The sequence below is a fragment of the Rutilus rutilus genome (genome assembly GCF_951802725.1).
Source record: "Rutilus rutilus genome assembly, chromosome: 6".
NCBI classification, from domain to species: Eukaryota; Metazoa; Chordata; class Actinopteri; order Cypriniformes; family Leuciscidae; genus Rutilus; species Rutilus rutilus.
In genome coordinates this window covers 19,108,526-19,128,594 of record NC_140214.1, presented here as the reverse complement: position 1 = coordinate 19,128,594, position 20,069 = coordinate 19,108,526, and the positions used below count along the sequence as shown (strand labels likewise).

The following is a 20,069-nucleotide window of genomic DNA, read 5'->3' as shown; positions in this document are numbered from 1 at the left end:
TGGACAGCACTGTTTTAATACTTTCTGAGAAGTCAACTCTGTGATACGAGAAAGTAATTTAACAAAGAAAATTTTCACATCAGCTTTATGAATCACCAGCAACATGCCTCAAAGCAACAAGCCTAGAATCCCAAGAGCTGGAGCCTCGGGAGACCTGAATCAGGAAGTCTGATCTGAGAAGGTGCTTGTGAGAAATCAAAGACCACATCCTGTCCTCTCTCTCTCTCTCTCCAAGAAGCTTCTAAGAGATCTGTGTGTCTCAGGCAGCTGCAGGTGGTGTGGCAACTGTGTCCAACCATTAAATATTCAATCAGACTTCTAGTTCCTCAGCCATCCATGAAGAGGATTAATTATCACGCTGGGCGTAGGGAGCTTAGTCCAGCCATCCAAGAGTGACTCAGCACTTTCTACAATCCCGCTGCTCCAGACCTGAACGCTGATGCGCAAAGGGAGAGAGCATAGTATATGCATATAGTGTGTGCTATAAATGTAAAGTGTTGTTAATGTCAAGCTGAGTTTTAAAGTAAAAAAGTTTCTGCACTCCGAAAGTATCTGCAGATCTTTTGATGTTTCCAGTGAGCTCTAGCTTAAGTGATATCAAAATGCACATTTCCATTTAGTAAGCAAAAAATAGAAAGCAACTGGAGAATACGATATTAAGGTAATCAACACAATATCAGCAGCATTACGATGGAAAAGCTTAAACGTGCAAATAATGTGACCATCACATAGATAAAAATGACAAAGCCACAACATACAGCAGTCAAACATATTGACAGACTAGACAGGCTTTTTAAACCACACACTAGCCAGATAAATAAACATTTGATACTATGCCAAACGTTTTCCCATGCCTGTGTAGTGCCAAATCCAACCCCCCATCCAAATCCTACCCCTATGGACTCTAAGGAGTAGTAGTAGAATTAGTTGTCACATCATGACTATAATTTTGTTCTGGTTCATCAAGGCTTTTTTTGTTAGCCTTTTTCTTAATTGTGTAGAGTATATGCAGGCTAACCAGTTAGTTATCAAGCTATATTTATAGGGAATCTAAAATAATAGGAAATGTAATTGCTTTGAGGGGGAGGGCAAAGAGAATTCGACATGGGCAAGGTTTTGGCATGCCACCAGGTCCACAGTCACAGTGGACAAAATCCTATTGTTGAATCAGATCAATCCTGGCCAGAATATAATCCTAGTAAAGTGGCAGAACGAGCTCCATCACAAAATGGTTTTATGCACAGAGTGTGAGACCAGCCAAATTCATCAAAAGCAACTGAATCTATTTATTCAAATCAATTAACTTAAGTTATCAGTTGAAGGGCTCCAAGAAAAGCCTCAAAGCTAATTCACAAATGTGTTTGGTTGACACACAGAAGCACAGAGCCATTATCCAGCTATGTACTTTTGCTCACTGAGACCCCAATATACTGTGACATTTCTGAAGGCACACAAATTCATCATATCATTTTGAAAGATGGAAATTTACATAATATTTGCATAATTCTTACTTGAATAATCACCTAATAAAACAATGAATTACTTCTAAGTGAAGATTAAGCCTCTTAAGAGTAAAACTAGAAGCTGTGCCTGTATATAAATGAAAAAACAAACATATTTTGAATAAATACTTAGATTGACATTAATTAGGAGCTGTACCTGAGGCACCCGGTAGCATTGCGGAGCACCTGTGAGGAATGCAGGTGCAGCTTGCGGTCGTCCTGGTGGGGTGATGTGTCCCAGCCCGAGTGAGGAATAATGACCGTGTTGGTCAGCACTGCCAGAGCATCCTGAATTATGGGCATCTTCAGAGCATCGCAAGAGGACAAGTTCCACAGCACACCTGTTTACAAGAACAACATCTATGAACCAAAAAGCATTTCATCCAGTGGTGAAGAATACACCCATTATATTGATACAGAGATTATAATTTCCCTTCTTCACCTTGAGTTTTTGTTGTGCACAAAAAAAAAAAATATATATATATATATAATTAAAATAACTGATTGCAGGAGGCTAAGAACATGCATTTGAATATTGCATGAGGTCTTGGTCAAGAGCCCTCAAGTGAAATAATTTCTGAAGTTTCACTAGTGTCCTCATCAGCTCTTGTTAGTATGAACATTAGATTGTGTGGTCCAAGCCACATCACAATCAAGACTGAACTGTGAACTGCTAGAATGTAGAATATGGCTAAACTGTGTCTAATTTTGCATACTATTTGTCCTTTCACAAGACCCCTACTTCTCTGATTCAGTGTACAAGGGAGCGCTTTTGCACGTTCTTCCTCCCTGCTGCTAGGGTATAAAACGTTGTCCCCGCTAATTGTATCTTATGTTATTTGTTAAATATCACAGACTTCCAGTCTTCCAGTTATAATAATAAGAAATGTTTCTTGAGCACCACATCAGCATATTAGAATGATTTCTGCAGGATCATGTGAAAAAAAAGTTTTGCCATCACAGGAATAAATTACAGTTTAAAATATATTAAAATAGAAAACAGTTATTTTGAATTGCAACAATATTTCAAAATATTTCAAACTATCTTGCTGTATTTTTGATCAAATAAAAGCAGCTTTGGTGAGCATAATTATTATTTTTTTAAATATCTTATCGACCCAAAACAGGTAGACTGTATGGTAGAAACGGTAGTGTATGTTTGTTCCAAAATGTTCACTACTATTTTGTAACACAAAGAGCTTATTATAAACAGCAAGGAATAGCTGGTAGACACTGACATGCGGCTACACCATAGATGTGTCCTCATTCACATTCTATCACATACTAGTATCCACCCAAATTGTACACAAAAAATAGTATGCCAGATGGCAGTGTGCATCAATACTTTAAGTAACAATGCATTTTAATGAATTATTATAGATTAAATATGATATAAATAAACTATAATTAAATATATTTAATTAAATACAATCACTATATTATCTAATCACTATTTAATTAAAGGTGCTTTAACCGATGTCACGCGTTTTGGACCAAAAATGTTTTTGTCCCATACAGCAAACATCTTCTAACTATCCGCTAGCTGCCTGTCCCCTGAACACACTGTAAAAAAACGTGGTCTCTTGTAGACAGCCCAGGCTCCACAAACGGCAAGAAAAAGAAACTGGCCCAGCCTGGACCACGAAACATAACAAACAGTGTTCCAGCCAATCACCGACAAGAATGATTTGGGGGTTAGTGCGCGTGCACATGAAGGGGGGTGTGGGGAGTGGAGGAGAGAGAAGCATGAAGAGGGAAGTTAGCTAGATGTGAGATGTCCTAGACAACGACAACGACTAACGTAAAAAAATTCTATTCTTGAGAATTTTGATATGGCCGACACACGACCAAAGAAACGACGTTCTGATGAACAAATAGCAAAGAATAGGGAAAAGGAGAAGGAACGCGCAAAGTCCCGAATTTACATCGGAAAAGCGTTCAAAAGGTGGCGAGAACTCCGCCGGCAGAAGGGCTTCCAATCCGACATTCAGGTGGCTCTGTTTTTGCTGGACAGGTGGGTAAATCCAGTTAGTTTTTTCGAAATGGTTCACGACTGTTTCAGAAAGCACGTAAGGGAGGGGGGTGGGGGGACGGGATGAGGAGGAGGGAGGGTCGAGCTAGCCTCCGTTTTGTTTGACAATACTTTGAACGTCAACAAGAAGTGACGTCATCCAACATCGCTTAGAGCACCTTTAACCGCTATTATTTTAATTCATTTAGGTAGATGCTAATACTCACAAGCAAGCTCAAACAGAGTGCAATGGGGGACTGTGGTATTAAAAACTTAATTTTATGACATGCTAGTACATCCAAAGAGTCAAAATACATCTAATGATGTTGCTACATATTCAAAAGTATGTACTTTGGCATCACCAGTGAAGTACATACTTTTATTACATTCTAGAAGTTGTGCAGATTGGAATACTGCCTATGGATGTTTTCCTGCCATTTGTTTGGTACCCTCCATTGATGCGAATTTACCGTGTGGCATCCCCCAAAATGACTGAATGTTTATGTGGGAGTCTATAATAGCTTAGAATTACTAGAGTTAGTAGTGGCAAGAAACATCTTCCTTACTAGTGTTTCTCGATCCAACTCCTGGGGGCTCCTTTTTGGGTGTCTCACTGCTGTTTAGGTCATTAAATCCAAGGGCTCAAAGTAACTTACTAACTACATTGTAACTACACCATCTGGTTCTAAAAAGCATCTTTCACGATTGACAGCCCCTTCAAAATTGGTCATGCATTCTCACAAAATAAACTTTTTGCAAGCAACACATATATCAGTATTATTTCTCATGACATTTCATTTGAAAAGCATGCTACAGTATACAAAGGAGCACTTTTGGAGGCCCTTCATCTGTATTGCTAGCATGGTGTACAGCTCTGCCCCAGCCAATTTAAACTTATCTTATCCTATCCAATCTTGTTTGTTAAACATCAAAGACCTATTTTTTTTATGCAGCCATTTTTTATGCCGAACCAAGAGTTCTGAGCTCAAACAGGCCCCAGCAGTTGTGACAGGCCCTTATGGCTTCAGCAATCAGCAGGCGACCGGGGTCTGCGTAGATGTAGCTTGAGGGGGGTTGTTACGGACTGACGAGAGGACTCTTTGTCTTCTGTTCAGAACCGCTCTCTAACTTAAACATTAATTGTCTTTGAAAAAGCACAAATGGCTTCTCCCCTCTTTCCAAATGTTTCATCTAAAGTGATTACAAACACAGAGACATAGAGCTGTAATAAGCAAGTGCCACTCAGCTTCGTTCTTCCTATATTCAATTTGAAACATTTTAGATGTTTCTCCGAGCTCTGGATTCAGGGGGATGGAGATTTTTCAATTGATGGACATTTAGATTGCTCACCAGGCTGAAACACAAGGGAGCCGCAACGTCTTATTGAAGCGTCTCCCAACAATTCAGCATCTGACATTTATGAAATGCCTCAAAAAGCAAATTGCCGCCCAATTTTTCCGACATCTCTCAGGAACTGTCTCTGTACCATGAATATTTCTATAGGGGATTTAGAAGAGCCTTTGTCTTTTGTCAATGCGTCAAGACTCATTATTCACAATTCCCTAAAGAGGCTATGCCAAGCACTGGTATTATCCTTAATTATTATAGCCCTAACCAATTAGGAGATCATTAACAAATCATTTAATGGGTAGAGGGGTCCACAGTAACAAGCGGATGATTCTAGGAGAGCTGATTAACAAATTGGGCCCAATTATAAGGAAGCCAGAGATAGTGACAGAAAGGTCATATGCAATGTATTTGTATGCTGAACACGCAAAAAAAGGTGGTGAGGAAGGAAATAAAGATAAAGCACATTCAAAGATAGGGCCAGACACCACGTCTTAATCAGGTGCCACACAAAAAAGACAGGATGTTTTGTTCACGCCCACTGTGAAATCTCATCGGTCCAATATCTCTTTTCATATAACTGCAAAATATACTTGAAATGTAGTGCCCTTCAAGTGGAGCTGGAAACATTGCAATTACAATTTCTGAGCATATGAATGACCAAACGGAGTCGTATTTAAAGGTGGGAAACTTGCAATTCTAGATGATACCCAAGTTGTCAAGTTGTGATGTTAGAAGAGGTGTGTCAATTTGAAGTATAGTGGAAACTCTTATCTATATACAGACTATAATATAATATAATATAATGTGCAGTGCTGGGGGTGCTCCAGGACAGGTTTGAAAACCCCAGGTTTAGGTGACTTCCGTGCTATGTTTCCAATTTGAATGTGTGGCATGTCGTATTGGAGAATGCCCGACTCAAAGGTACAAGTTTCCCAGGTGCACTTAAAGACGGCATAAGTCCTGCAGCATTTCCTCTTTCAGTGCGGACAAACAAATTACAAATTACTTCTCGCCAGTATCCCGTCACATCAGAGAACAAAGGAGAAGGAATGAGAAATAAATGTGCTTAATGTGTCCTGAGCACCTGTGAGTAGCTCTCTGATCTCCACATCTGTCGTCTTGCGCAGGAGTCGCACGAGTGCAGGGATCCCACCGCAGTTCTTCAGGGCGATCTTGTTGTCGTCATTGGCCTTGCCATAAACCAGGTTCCTAAGTGCGCCGCAGGCACTCCTGTGCACGTCAGTCATACGGTGATCCAGCAAGTCCACCAGCAGCTGAATCCCACCCTGCCTTCGTATCTGATACACAGAGCCACACAAATATTAAACACGTTGTAGACATTTTTATAAAAGTCTGCTTATCTAGTATATCTAGCCACCAGTCTGCTTATCTATCTTTATCAACAAGACTTCTTTTGTCAACCATCTAGATATACATATACATGTACAGTATTCTTTAAAAGTTTGGTGTCAGTAAGATTAAAAAATAAATAATAATAATACTTTTATGCAGCAATGGTGCATTAAATTAGTCAAAAGTGACAGTAAAAACACTGATCAAAATAAATGACGATTTCGAAAAAATTTTAAAATGTTTTAAAGTTTTTAACATTTATTAAATGAACAATTTATTAACATAACAGGTTTTGGAGGAAGGCAGCATGTCACACAAATTGTCTATGTTGGCATCTGCCTAGTTTGGCTAGTTTCCACCAAGTGACGGATAAAGCGTTTTCTCCTTATTAAAAGTATCCTAATTATGGGTTAAGTTGGTTGTATATCATTTTTTGGTAACACTTTATAATATGTATAAGGTAGTAAAGTACTTACAAATCATTTGCAAACAATTATAGTAAATTCATAGTTAATATATTAATAGGCTATATACAAATACTGAGTTCATTATTCATTGTCACTGTAATTAACCAAATTATTATTGTGTGTGCTTAATGTATTTGTAAACAATTTAAGGAACACTGAATATAAATGCAATTCATTTCTAATAAAGGTTGGTTTAAAGCACTTAATTAATGACATTTTCCCGACCTGTGAGAATTATTTACTCCTAATAACCAATTAACAGTTCCTTTACTACAAGCTAATTAAACAATAATAATTGTGTTAACGTGATAATGAATTAAGAACTCACTATTTGTTTATAGCCTACTAATATATTAACAATGTAGAGACTATAATTTATTGACTATGAATTAACTATAAACTAATAGTTTGTTAATGATTTGTAATTACTTTATTAATGTATACTTATTATAAAGTGTTTTTGGGTCACCAGTCGAAAACCACTGAGCTAGAATGACACTAACCAACATAAAACAACAGCCTGAACCACCATGGATGAAATCCCCACTGCAAGGATTTATTAGTCCATAGCCTATGTAAAACATGCAGAATGTGTTTGATGTTGGTATGCAGGAGTTACCTCTGATTTGATCTTGTTGTCTCCAAAGCACAAGTGCTGGAGATAGGCGGCAGCGTTGGACTGTACTGATGGAAACTGGTGCTGCAGCATTTGGATAACCTCCGGCAGTTCAGGATCCCTCCAGCCAAATTCCCTGAAGAGGCAAATATACACAGAAAAGTGAACATCGAGAAGCGTTCACATAAAGAAACAATATAACATTTAAAAAACATGTTTGTGAAGGTGTCTATCATAAACTATAGCAGCATGTTTCTCTTCTATGGTGTGTAAACATCATTTTTTTTAATTCTCCTCTCTGGAGTCTCTGAATGTTTCTCTCCACAATAAATCAAACCGAATTCAACATACTCTAACTTTCTGTCAACATCTGTGATCTCCCTCTGTTACTTTTCTCCTTTGAAAATAGTTGAGTAATACTAATTAACATAGAAACGAATGCCACTGAACAATGGAAACAAATTAACCTCAAAATATGATGTATGACACTGCTTGTAAGGAGAAAAAAAAATTGAAAAAAATAATGCATGAGAAACAAAGGTTTTACAGCTACCACACGTCAGCGATCATTTTTTAAATTCTGATTTTCATGCTTTCTGCAGAGGAACGTCAGATCACGGGTAATCTATACAGACAATAGCATTCTCCCAGAAATGTTGGCTTTATCATGGGTATCAGTAACAGCTGTGCTATTGCCTGGAGCAGTCCTAAGGTGCCTGGAACCCCATAGGAGAATATCTGCATTTCCTAAACCCCCGAGTCTGTCGACTCTGAATATCATTCAACACCATGATTTAGGTAAGCAGCAAAAACAAATTCAACATACCATCCCGATGTCTGCTGTGAAAAAACCATGAATACCGCATGTAGGCAAGAGAGGAGAACATTGTGTTTGACATTCAAGTCTTTTTCTCCCTCTCTTTCTCAGACCAGCAAACTCTGTCTCTATGCTACTACCATTTCAGAGGCTGTCAAACAAGAGGAATCGATTCAAATGATACGATCCTGTATGAAAGAGATGGGGCGGTAATGATAGAAAGAGAACAAAAGGAAGGATGGAAGAGAAGAGAGGAAAAACAAGACATTGGTGGAGGCAGAGAGAAAATGCAATGCTGCCAAAAAGCAACATGATGGACAAACATTTCTGGGTAAGAGGCACCATGGGAAACGTTTACTGTAGCATGTCCCATTTCTCTCTAGCACAACCAGTAAACCTGAGAGTGCAATAGCGGTCATGAAAAGAAGAATGTGATCCATTGGAAAAAGGTCAAAAAGGAGATAAACCTGAAAGATTGGCACTTTGTTTTCTCTCACTGTATCTTTGTTGCTTTTTATCATTGTTCAACCTTGAAATGAAGGCATGTTTAAATCACATCTCACTAAGCTCCTACTGTATGTTGAGGACTTTATTCACAAAAATAGGGAACCAAGTACATTACAGAGGGTCGGAATTGGCCAACAGCCCACAAACTCTCCAATGCATTAGATGCAATGACAGCAAGCTGTCATTAATCACAGGAGCGGGCTAATTGATAATGTTTGCGTAAATCAGTAATTAGAGCGTAACACAAAAATGGCTGTAAAATAGATGAAGTTTATATGGTAATCAATGTGGCGCTGTCACGCAAGTCAACTCTGGGTTAATTAGCGTAAGTACATTTTTTGACAGAGGCTCTAAAAAGACTGTTAATTAACTAGTGCACTAAAGTGAAATTATTCACTCAATGTTTACCCCATGTATTTATAGACGGCAATAAACCAAAAGGCATGGCCCCAATGCGTTACCAGCTTCTGAGTTCTTCAAGAAGTGACATTTGTGTTTAGCAAAACAAAAAGCTAAAGCTAGATGCTTTGACAGTAAGCAGCTAAAGATAATATTGATAATATTGATAACACAACCAATAACATAATCCAACCATAAAAACCAAGCACCTTGTGAATGTGGTAGCAGTTCAATAAACAATAAGTTACTGCTGTGTAACTTGCATATAAGAGACTGTCAATATTTTTGCTCTGCATATTTTTGCTTCATCATTTAAAATGGTTCCAAGTGAAGCCACTGCAGAATTCTCTGATGAACACATATTAACTCAATGTTTTGAAAGAATTGGAACAAAACAAAAACTGATTCAAAAGCATAATTTGCCATTTTTAACGTGAGTGGGAAAGGCCATTTTTGGCTTTAAAGTCAGCTGCGGCCAGTTATTTTAGCGGTTCCAAAATAGTCTGTTATGCTGCTTGCTGTTGCACACAGGTTTTTGTTATCATATTATTTTAATTATTATTGTAATCATTAACACACTAGTTTGTACCGCAAATAGTTTACTGTTTACTGCACTTCTAGTTATTCTTCTAGTTGTTTACCTATAGTGGCTAATGAATTGTAAATTCACAGAAAATAGCTTACTTGCGCATTGAAAAATAAGGTGGATACACAGTCTTGTACCTGTCTTTTTCCCGATTTCCAACTGCGAGCGAGTTGGTTGAGTCATTGAAGATTTTTTATTAACGTAGAAAAGGAATGGGGAAATATCTTTGGTACCAAGGCCGTTGAAGAAGTGGGTAGTCACAGTTTTGCTCTACACCCATAGATAATGCAGCATCACAGCATGAAGGAATGCATACATAAGTGATGAGGACTAAACGTGTAGTAATGATTTAAATGTGCATAGCAGGGCACTCAGATTTATTAGATATTTGCTGCTCTAGAAACAGACTATATCATTTATGATTAAAGTCAGAAAAGTAATGGCACCCTGCTCGTCCTTGTTCGCATCATTAAACCTGAATCATTCCCCAGCAGACCAGTCCTACAGGGACACGCACATATGCAGAGTGCAAGCTGCTGCACCCTGGTGACACTCCCTCCTCTCTGTCAGGTCTGTCACTGGCAGCCAAATCCTTAACCTCCCCATTATGACAATTAATGCCTGGGTGAAGCCACTCCCCCCACCACAGCTCCAGTCACTGTGACAGGCCGCTGAAGCAGGGATGAACCTACCATTAATCACCAAAAATGAATAATCAAACGTCTGCTCAGAGCCCAGGCCTGCAAAAAAACGTCATCCCTTGCCAAAGCCGGAGAAGGATTTGGCTGGGAAGTGACTCATTCACGCTACAGAGACCAGAGAGCTCTTTCGTTATGTGCGCTCTCAGACTTGTGATTTCACCCCTCATGGTCTGATATGGAGCGATGCTGTGGGTGGGTGGCTGGTCTACTAATAAACCGTTTGTCCCTTAAACTTCACCTGCAGGATCAACCCCCTACAATTAAACTAAGCATTGACCTTAATTTTAACAGTCAGAAACGAAAGAGGCTCTGTTCCAAATACCTAGTTGCCTACGTAGACAGTATTTTAAGGTATGCACACAGACTTTAACAAAAAGCAGGAGAATTAACATTTGTGTCCTTCTAGATAGGATGGGAAATTCATTGCTCAGTGAAAAAAATTAATCCAAAATGGTGGACGAGAAATTCATTTAATACTGAAAAGTATAGATAAAAATTAAAAATGTATTTATTTTACCAAATATTTGTGCATGTGATGTATTTTTAGGCTTATTAGAGTATTATCCTAGCCTAGAAATCTAGACGCATCCTAGCGGCAGCAAATTTTATTTTGCAAAAGTTTGCCAGTGTCGTCTAGCAACTCTCCGTTGGCTTGCGAGCTGGAAAAAACAAACTCTAGACAGGCCAATCACATCGTGTATAGAGTCGGTGGGCGGGCTTAACATAATGACGGCAGAGTTGCGACGGTTCCGCATGAATTCCCTGCTACTTGAAAACAAAGAAGAGCTGCTGCTGGCGAACAGCGATCTTTCGAATCGGCTTTGGCCGCAACTCTGGAAGACTTGGAGTTAAGCTTTTCTTTGAGAAAAGAACAAAGAACAGCACTGAAGTCATTCTTAAAAAAGGAAGATGTGTTCGGAGTTTTGCCGACCAGATACGGCAAAAGTTGAATCTATCAACGGAAAACGCTCTTGTTGGTTGTAGCGCTATCCTATTGCATGCAGATGGAATTTGAAAGACAACAGTTTATCCCGCCCTCAGATTGAGCCGTGCCAATGGTGTGTTCCCAGACCCAACATTTTGATGTGGGTCTGGCTTGTCAGGCTAGTATTATGCAGTTAGCTTAACAAAATGCAAATATAGAGTGCTGCAGATATGAGAAACATAGAAACAAGTAAACATTTTTCCCAAAAGGTTTTTTGAATGGATTTTTGGTAGGGATGCACCGATCCGATATTCAGTATCGGTATCGGCTCCGATACTGCCATTCTTTGCCGGATTGGGTATCGGTTAGAAGAGGCCGATCCAAATCCGATATTGTGCGTATACTATTTTGTGTAATTGTTAACCCCCACAAAAGGCACAAAAACATTATAAAGCATCATAAAGTTTTCATGCAATATATTATAAGTGTTCTGAAGCCATTCTATAGTATAATGTGAGGTAGAAATTAATATTTAAGTCGTTAAATTCAAGTTCACGTAAACTCTTCCCTCCGCTGCAGCTTTCAGTCATTCTCCATTCAGCATCAAACAGATGAAACTCTCTCCAAGATGATTCAATGTTACTATTATTATACTTGATCTGTAGATAAAGGTCTATGGTTTTGCAAAAAAAATTACGTTATCTTGCTGGACTGTATTGCTGTACCTGAATCATGTTACTTTCTACCGGGTGTCTGTTCACAACACTGGAGTAGATAGCACTATAATTGTTCTTCACGTGCACAGTAACTGAAATTTAATGCAGGATGCGCATTAGCGCTTTGTGCCGCACTGTATTGGAGCCTTTCATATCATAATCAGTTCAAGGCATTGACGCTTACTTACAGATCTATAACAGGCTCAGCTCCCTCCTACTTTCACTTGCTCCTACGAGTCTACATCCCTACCAGAACCAAAAAATCACTCTCCAGAACATTCTCATTCACGGTTCCATGCTGGTGGAATGATCTCCCCACCCTCATCCGGAATGCAGAACCCCTGACAACATTCAAAAGACAACTTAAAACTCATCTCTTCCGTGAGCACTTAACCTCTTAAAAAAAAAGAAAAGAAAAAAATCCTTTCCGTTTCCCTTAATCCTCCCCTGTCTGGCTTATTCTACTCTGAGCAATGCCTGCACTTTGTATTTTGAGCACTTGCATTGTTTTTGCCTCTTCACGATGACTCGCTTAATTTAGTCCTAATTTTTAAGTCGCTTTGGATAAAAGCGTCTGCTAAATGACTAAATGTAAATATAAATGTGTAATGAGGTATGTTGTTATGGGAAGAAGGAGGCGGGAACCGGCGAACATTTAAACATATTTAATGATAAAAATAAAACAAATACAAAACGAAAGTAAAGTAAAAGACAGCAGCCCCTCACGGACGACTGCTGTCACAATGAAACAAAAACACAACATAAGTCCAGGCCTGTTCCTCTCTCGCTCACCACTGTCGTCGCTCCTCCTTTTAGGGAGAGATGCGAGACCGGTGCGTCGCGCACGTGTCGCTCATTGTCAATCACGCCACCGGCCTCGCGCCGTCCTCCCACGGCCCTCGACCTCGTCGTGCTCGCCACAAAATGTAAATAATACTTTTGCGCAATGAAAGATTATTAATAGCCTTTCTTGTTCTGTTCTATCTATCATTTGTTGCTGCCTCATTAATCAGCTGTGCTATACATTTAAAAAATGTCTTAATTTTATAGTAGGCTATATATAGCCTAAATGTTTTTTTATCTTTTTGATTTTTTTATCTTGTTTTTCATGAATTTATTTTACAACAATACAAAGAGCAATGTGTAACGTTTTACCAGATTTAGTGCTACACTTAATGTCTCTTATTTGTTCCCCACTAAATAACGGGGTTTTTTTTCACTAAATGTTCACATTTTATAAAATTATTGTGCACTCGTGATTTTTCTAGAGTAAATTTTACTGCTGAATTATCCTCTAATCTTTATAATAGCATTTTTGTTATAGATTATGATCATATATTTTTTTTATGTTGTATTTCTTTATAATGAAGTTGTCTGTATTAAGTAGATTGTATTTAACACACAACATGGTGATTATCAGTTCAACACACAGAGTTATAGAAATTCTACTTAATTAAAAAAAGACCTGCGCTGGTATCGGATCGGTATCGGTCGATACTCAGAATTTTTGGTATTGGATCGGATCGGTTCTGAAAAAAAGGTATCGGTGCATCCCTAATTTTTGGTTAAATGCCTGAATTAAGGTCTGTGGTGAACACAATCTCAAGATATTTACACATTTTCTTCAACTACATAAAATACACCAGAATTAACCCACTTTTTTAAAAAGTGTCTGCTTTTACGGCCTTGTCATGTTTACTCACACTCCTGCAAATTATTCTAAATCAGACTTTCCAACTTGAAGATTTTATATAGAGAGTGAAATAATTGTCGGAAGCATAGTGATGGTGACATTAAAGCCATGCCAGCTGTGGTGTATTTCTCTCATAGCTTTACTTAAGCTTTTTACTTCTGGCAATTGTATTTAGGCTTCAAAATTCCTAAAAGTTGTGTTCATTTGAGAAGATTACCTTACAAAACATGTAAGAAGCCACAGAGCTTATTTTCTGCAATAACACAAAAATCCAATGGAAAAATCCTATTGGGAAGCAAGATGATGCTGGGTTGGCTTACAAAATTACATCTATTAAACTCTATTGAGATCAACTTAGTCTTCTGTAGGAGGCTTTATTGTGTGGTGCACAGAGTTGCTGCCTATGGAGAGTGTTTGAATTTGTGAGGTTCTGTGACTGTTAGGATGCTGCCTATATTTGCAGTGAGAAATGGGTCTTGTTGTCCATGGATTTATAAAAGGTTTGCTAGGCATGCAGCCTGAAAACCCTTCAGCAGAGCTTGATGTAACATTTGAGCACTCACTGGATTGAGACAAACTCTCCTGTTTGTGACAGGTCTTTGTTTGAGCTTTTGTTCTGGTTCAGTCAGGTGAGCCTATCTTTCATCCCCATAGCTGAAACATTAACACCACAAAACCCAGCTTCATGCTACAGCACAAAAGCTGAAATAACCCACGGGGCCAGAGGAAGAAGAGGATAAGCCCCTTGTGGACCACTGAATGTTTCGTGACATAAAAAAACAGCCAAATAAAAGCATAATAAATTATGCATTCAAGATGCTTGACTGAGCATGATTATTAGAAATAGAGCGAATGGATTGATATTTTGAAAGGGATGCAGCAGAGGTAAATCTAATATAGTCTTTCTTTGAGATGTACACAGATCCTCTTCAAAAAAGTAAATGTCAGTTTATTGGTAACAGTCAACAGTATGTTTTTTGTTATATGTCGATATTGAAATTCTGGCCTATACAATAAGACAATAATTATTTTCATATTATGGGCAATAACCAATAAATGGCTAATATAATAAATGTATAGTACTATGTAGTATAAAACAACTAAAAGAAATAGTTTGAATGTTGTATCGTAACATAATGTACAGTAATACAAAATATTAAAGAAATAAAGAAATCAACAAATGATAGAGAAATCATAGAGACATTTTGCATTGTTACATGATTTAGCTACAATTGTTTAATTATCATCACGGTATCTTTTCATCTAATCTCCATTATGCTTTTCTTTATGAGTAAAAATGTTTTTTTGTCAGTGATTTCATTAGCAAGGTAAAAGGGGCTTTATTCAGAAACCCTTGTTATTAGCAACACCAGTGGCCATTAAGTGAACTGCAGCCAGCAACTTATTGCTCACGCTCGTGCACACGTAACGTACAGGAGACCGAACGTGATTCAATGCCTGGATATACTCATGGGAAAGTTCTTTATCGTTCTTTGCTTAGAAGTAAAATGAAGTTGGAAATACCTTTGCAGCGATATACTGTTAACAAACATCCAGACGCCGACCACGCTGCTGAGAGCAACGTTTAAATATGTAAATATGTTCTGCAAGCTTTCCTCAAAGTCTCAATAACAAAAATGACAGAGGTGAGAAAACAGCAGTTAAGAAAGCATCTGATTATAGCGATGTGGATAAGTTTGCAACAATTCACCAGCATCTTGTTGGCAGGTGAGGTCATTAAACTGTTATGTTAGTATGATTATAAGGTAGTCTTATGTTTGAGACTATAGACTATCTAGATCTGGCTATGTGAGACTATAGTTTGAATTAATCCCTTTTCTTTGCATGACACATTCACAGTACAGTACAGAATAGCTCTTTTGGCATTATCCTGAACATTGTGTAAGCTTTCCTTTCATGTGTCATTGAACGGAACCCTCTATAGTCTCTCTACAGGCTTTCATAGACAACCTAAGAAATCAGGCAAGGCCTTGTTTCATTACAAGTTGTTTGCAATAAAAATGTGATTAATACATGAAAATTCTTGCATATAGCCCCTTTAACAATGAACTCAATTAGTCTGTTCTCTAGCATGTCTTGCTCATAGACATAAGTGGCATTACTAAGTGCCACATGTTCAAAGTGTGTGCAGCCCAACACAACTGCCACACTGCAGGCCTGTTAGTATGTCATGCAACTAGCTTCTAGCATTACAGGCAGATGAATAAAGAACTTACACATGCTGAGCAGAGTAAATAAGACCAGTCACCAGCCCATGTAATCACTGCAGCTCTAGCTTGTGGCTTAGCCGCTGAAGCGTGCACACTGTTAAAACAAACACTCTAATGAGCATAGAGCTCCTCTGTCCTTTCGGCTTGCTCCCTGGCTTTCCTATTCAAACACGAGCAAAGCGCTGAATAAGCTTCACGCACATGAAACATGCACTTCATGCACTTCCATTCTGGTGCGTGCTTTTGTCTGAAAGAAAACGAGCGCTGTAACAACAACATGTGACAGCTCGATTAAAGACGGTGCGCATACAAAATAGATTCAACAAGAATTGCGGGGTCATGGATAAAGGTGATGTTGAAATACCTCGTTTCTATCCCAACTTAAAGGGATAGTCCAGCCAAAAATGAAAAAATTCTGTCATAATTTACTCAGTTTATGTTGTTTCAAACCTGTGACTTTCTTTCTTCTGTGGAACATTCCATTTTGAGGAATTTTATAACTGTTTTGGTAGATACAATGAAAGTCAACTGGGTCCAAAACAACATTGTTTTGAGTCATTTATATTATGGACAAAAGAAAAAAAACGGGTTTGAAGGAGATGATTGTGAGTAAATGTCGACAGAATCTTAACGATTCCTATCACTGACTGCCACAACACAGCAATACCGGTTTGACTGTGAGTTTGGAGCGGGATTATCTGCTTGTCCAACCAACAGAGATAGGGGGAATGTTTGGGAAAAATATTTTTAATTGTTTAGCAACTCCGTTTATGAATGTTAGTTGCATATAAGTTACACATTTTATATTTAAAGTTGCAATGAAATCAAAATTGCCATTTCTTTTTTTTATGTAATATGTTTATTATAAATGATTTATCCGTGGACATCATTATTTCCCCCAGTAGGCCCTTTGATTAACATTATTCTTTGGTCATACACAACACTCCTGAGATACATTTAGGGGGCTGAACAATGTTTGTATAAATATATAATTTTCTTTTGATTTTTTTAGGGCAGGTTATGGGTTAGGCAGCCTGGTAATACCAAACTCTGCTACTTCGTAGACAGAAGGCGTTTCTCAATGTCAAGGAAGGATCCTCGGAAGCCAGAATTTCGAGGATGCTACGTCATCGACATCCGTCGAAGGACTGTTCCAATGTCGAGGATCCTCGGAATTTCCACCAAGGACTGAGTCCTTCGTTCGAAAAATATCCCATATACAGGAAAGGATGCATATGTGTAGCCTTCGCGCTCTTCGCGCTCTCAAATCACCCACAATCCTATGCGCGCAGCTTTGCTATCTTGTTCAAAAAATTCAAAATGTTGGACGTTAACGGAGTCGAAGCGTTAACGGGTCAATATGCTTTCAAATGTAAATATATTTACGTTACCAAACATTTGTTTTAAAAAATAATTACATCCATTATGTTATGTCAAATTGACCGGCACTGTTTAAACACACTTAACAGTCAAAAAATCAATATGATTAAAAAGGAGTTTATTGATTTAAAAACGATTATATTGCCTGAGTGAACAGAACTGCGTCCATAGCAACCATAGACTGTAAAAAAAGATGGACGACGCCCCTTCGCTCTCTTCCATTGATGAGAACTGAAGCCGCCAGAGTCCCGATATGGCGCTGACATATTGGAACTTGAGTCTGCGCAGTAGCGATCTCGGGACCAGACCTGCGCAGTCGTGAGCAGGAAGTAAAGCCGCGAAATCAACGCTCCGCCCTCACTCTCGCAGAATGCACTCAGGGAGAGTGGATTCTGCACACTTTTTTAAAAATAGATTGCAGTACGACAAGAGGCTTGTTAAAATATAGTAAATACAATCTCCTCCGTCTTCCGAAAACCCCGAAAAAATGTCCGTTGGTGCTTCAGTGATTACTTCGCTCAGAGAACCTGTCAATCACAGCTGTCAATCATGACGTTACACCACCGCATCACGTAACTAACTAAAAGCCAACTTATTTTTGAAACGGACACTTGAACTTACATCAGCGTGATAAAAATGACAGCAAATGAAATAAACCACCTTTGGAAAAAAGATATTTGAAGTGTAATTTAATTGTTTAGTTGGTCTCACGTCCCGTTGAATAACACGGGGAGGCGGGACTTATAACCTATACTAGGACCAGTCACCGGGGGGCGATCGAGACGTTTTGGCTTCACTTTTGAGGGCTTGTGCGGCACGCTTGATAGCAACGCTCTGTTTTTCATTTTCACTGACGTAATGACGCACTGACGTGCACTTGCTAGCCTGTTCCATTTACATGTTCTCCGAATGCTAAAGAGGAGCCTCGCCTAGCCTCTGAAGGAAGTGACTTGGAAGGACCAGTCCTGCCAAGGAAGTATCCTTGACATTGAGAAACACCTCGAGTCTGGAAGGGCATAATTGAAAAGCGTTTTCTTTCTCGCGGGGGGGGGGTTAAAATCATTGGTTACCTGTAAGCCAATCACATAACGTTTGGTTATGACGTGTGTTAAGTGCCGGCTCAGCCGCATCGAACTTCCACTGTAAACACATGTATGATGCGAAAACAAAACCATCGAGCGAAATACCGGAGTGAACATGGCTGTGAACGACTTTTGCAGATTATGTGAAGTAAATCTACGCATCCACGGTACAATCAGCGTCTACGTCACGGCTCTCAGCCCGCCCTCTGTTCGTTGATTGGCCGGCTGTTTTGAGGCCGGAGGAAAACTGGGAGATAGGTCGTTATCTCAGACTGAGTAGCGAACTGAAATTGAGCGGAAGTACGAAGTCTGACGTAGTCAGGCTATGGGTTAGGTAATATTGTTCCAGAACCAACATTATGTATGTTCTGCTTCAGTAAATCATGTTGTGTGGGGGAACTAACCAGCAGTCAGTTTGAGATTACAGATGGCTAATTCTGACAGCTCTCACCCTACAGTAGAACAAACCCATAATATACTGTTTTGACAGCCGCAAGAGGAACTGGGGGGCTCAGAGCTGCTAACGGTCACATAAATATGATTTGTGCAGCCAGGAGAGGTAAGCTCTATTAAGGTGTGAACATGCGACCCACAGTTGACCCCTTATTTAGGAAATAGTGTTCAGCAGTGCTGTGGATTCAGCACACACATGCTTGAATGGTCCTGAGAGGCGGCTTGAACTGTCTGCAATGAGAGAGGTCAGGAAATGTCTCTGTCACATTCAGTGACCACTTCATCTCCTGCCACCCACTCAGAGCACAGATCAGAGAATCAACACTGCACTTCTCAGCATTAGACTATATTAATGCTTCCACATGCCTGAATGAGGCAAATCCCTCAGACATTTTTAAACAAACAGTCACATAAATTTGATTTCCAAAAAATGGTCAAATAAATCTTATATCACTAGTATTATACTGGAATCAAACGATTCCAGTGATGGCAAAGCTGAATTTTCAGCAGCCGTTATTCCAGTCTTCAGTGTCACATGAGCCTTCAGAAATCATTCTAATATGCTGATTTTGTGCTCAAGAAACATTTCTTGTTATTATCAATGTTGAAAACAGTTGTGCTGCTTAATATTTTTTTTCAGGATTTTTTGATGCATTATGAAGTATTTATTTGAAATAGTATTTGGTAATAATATAGTAAAAGCAGAAACCTCTGCTAACCAGTTGCATCGGTAGTGGACTGACTGAATGAATTCCATTTCGTAACATTCATAAGGTTTATAATGCGTCTTATCTTGTTTCGCTCATTTCATGTCAATCTATTTTGACAGAAACTGTGGATACCATAGTAAATGTTTGTAAGAGATCATGTTGTAAGTGTAGTCTCACTCAGTATACTTAAAAATGTCAACCTGAACTATATCCATCTCCTTGTTAACAAGTTTGGTTGCCAATACAGTGATTCAATTATGCACAATGTGGTAGACAACAATACAATCATGGCTGTTGCTTGCATTGAAAAGAAGACAATGGTGTTAAATAAAAGTAAAAAAGGATAATAAGCATGCTTTAACATAAAATGATAACAAAACAATGAATAACAACACAACAGGAGACACGCACACACGCACACACACAATGTGATGCTTTGCAGCAATGAACAAACTCTGGTTACCTATGAAGTCACCTATCACTCCTTCTGGAAAAGTCAACAGAGATCAGAACATGTGTTCTTCATGTAACTATTTGATTTCTATCACTCCATTAATCTGATAAATCAAT

General features: G+C 38.8%; 1 protein-coding gene across 6 annotated transcripts in view; it reads right to left on the bottom strand.

Moving 5' to 3' along the window:
• Positions 1–20,069, bottom strand: part of ctnnd2b (catenin (cadherin-associated protein), delta 2b) — a 91,527-nt gene that overhangs the window by 15,010 nt on the left and 56,448 nt on the right. For all 6 annotated transcript variants that reach the window (XM_084412550.1, XM_084412549.1, XM_084412551.1 and 3 more), the window contains 3 exons: positions 7,303–7,435; positions 5,948–6,161; positions 1,660–1,843 (listed from right to left, as the gene is read on the bottom strand). In XM_084412550.1, the coding sequence (XP_084268676.1) occupies positions 1,660–1,843; positions 5,948–6,161; positions 7,303–7,435 (531 nt within the window). The remainder of the gene's footprint in view (positions 1–1,659; positions 1,844–5,947; positions 6,162–7,302; positions 7,436–20,069) is intronic.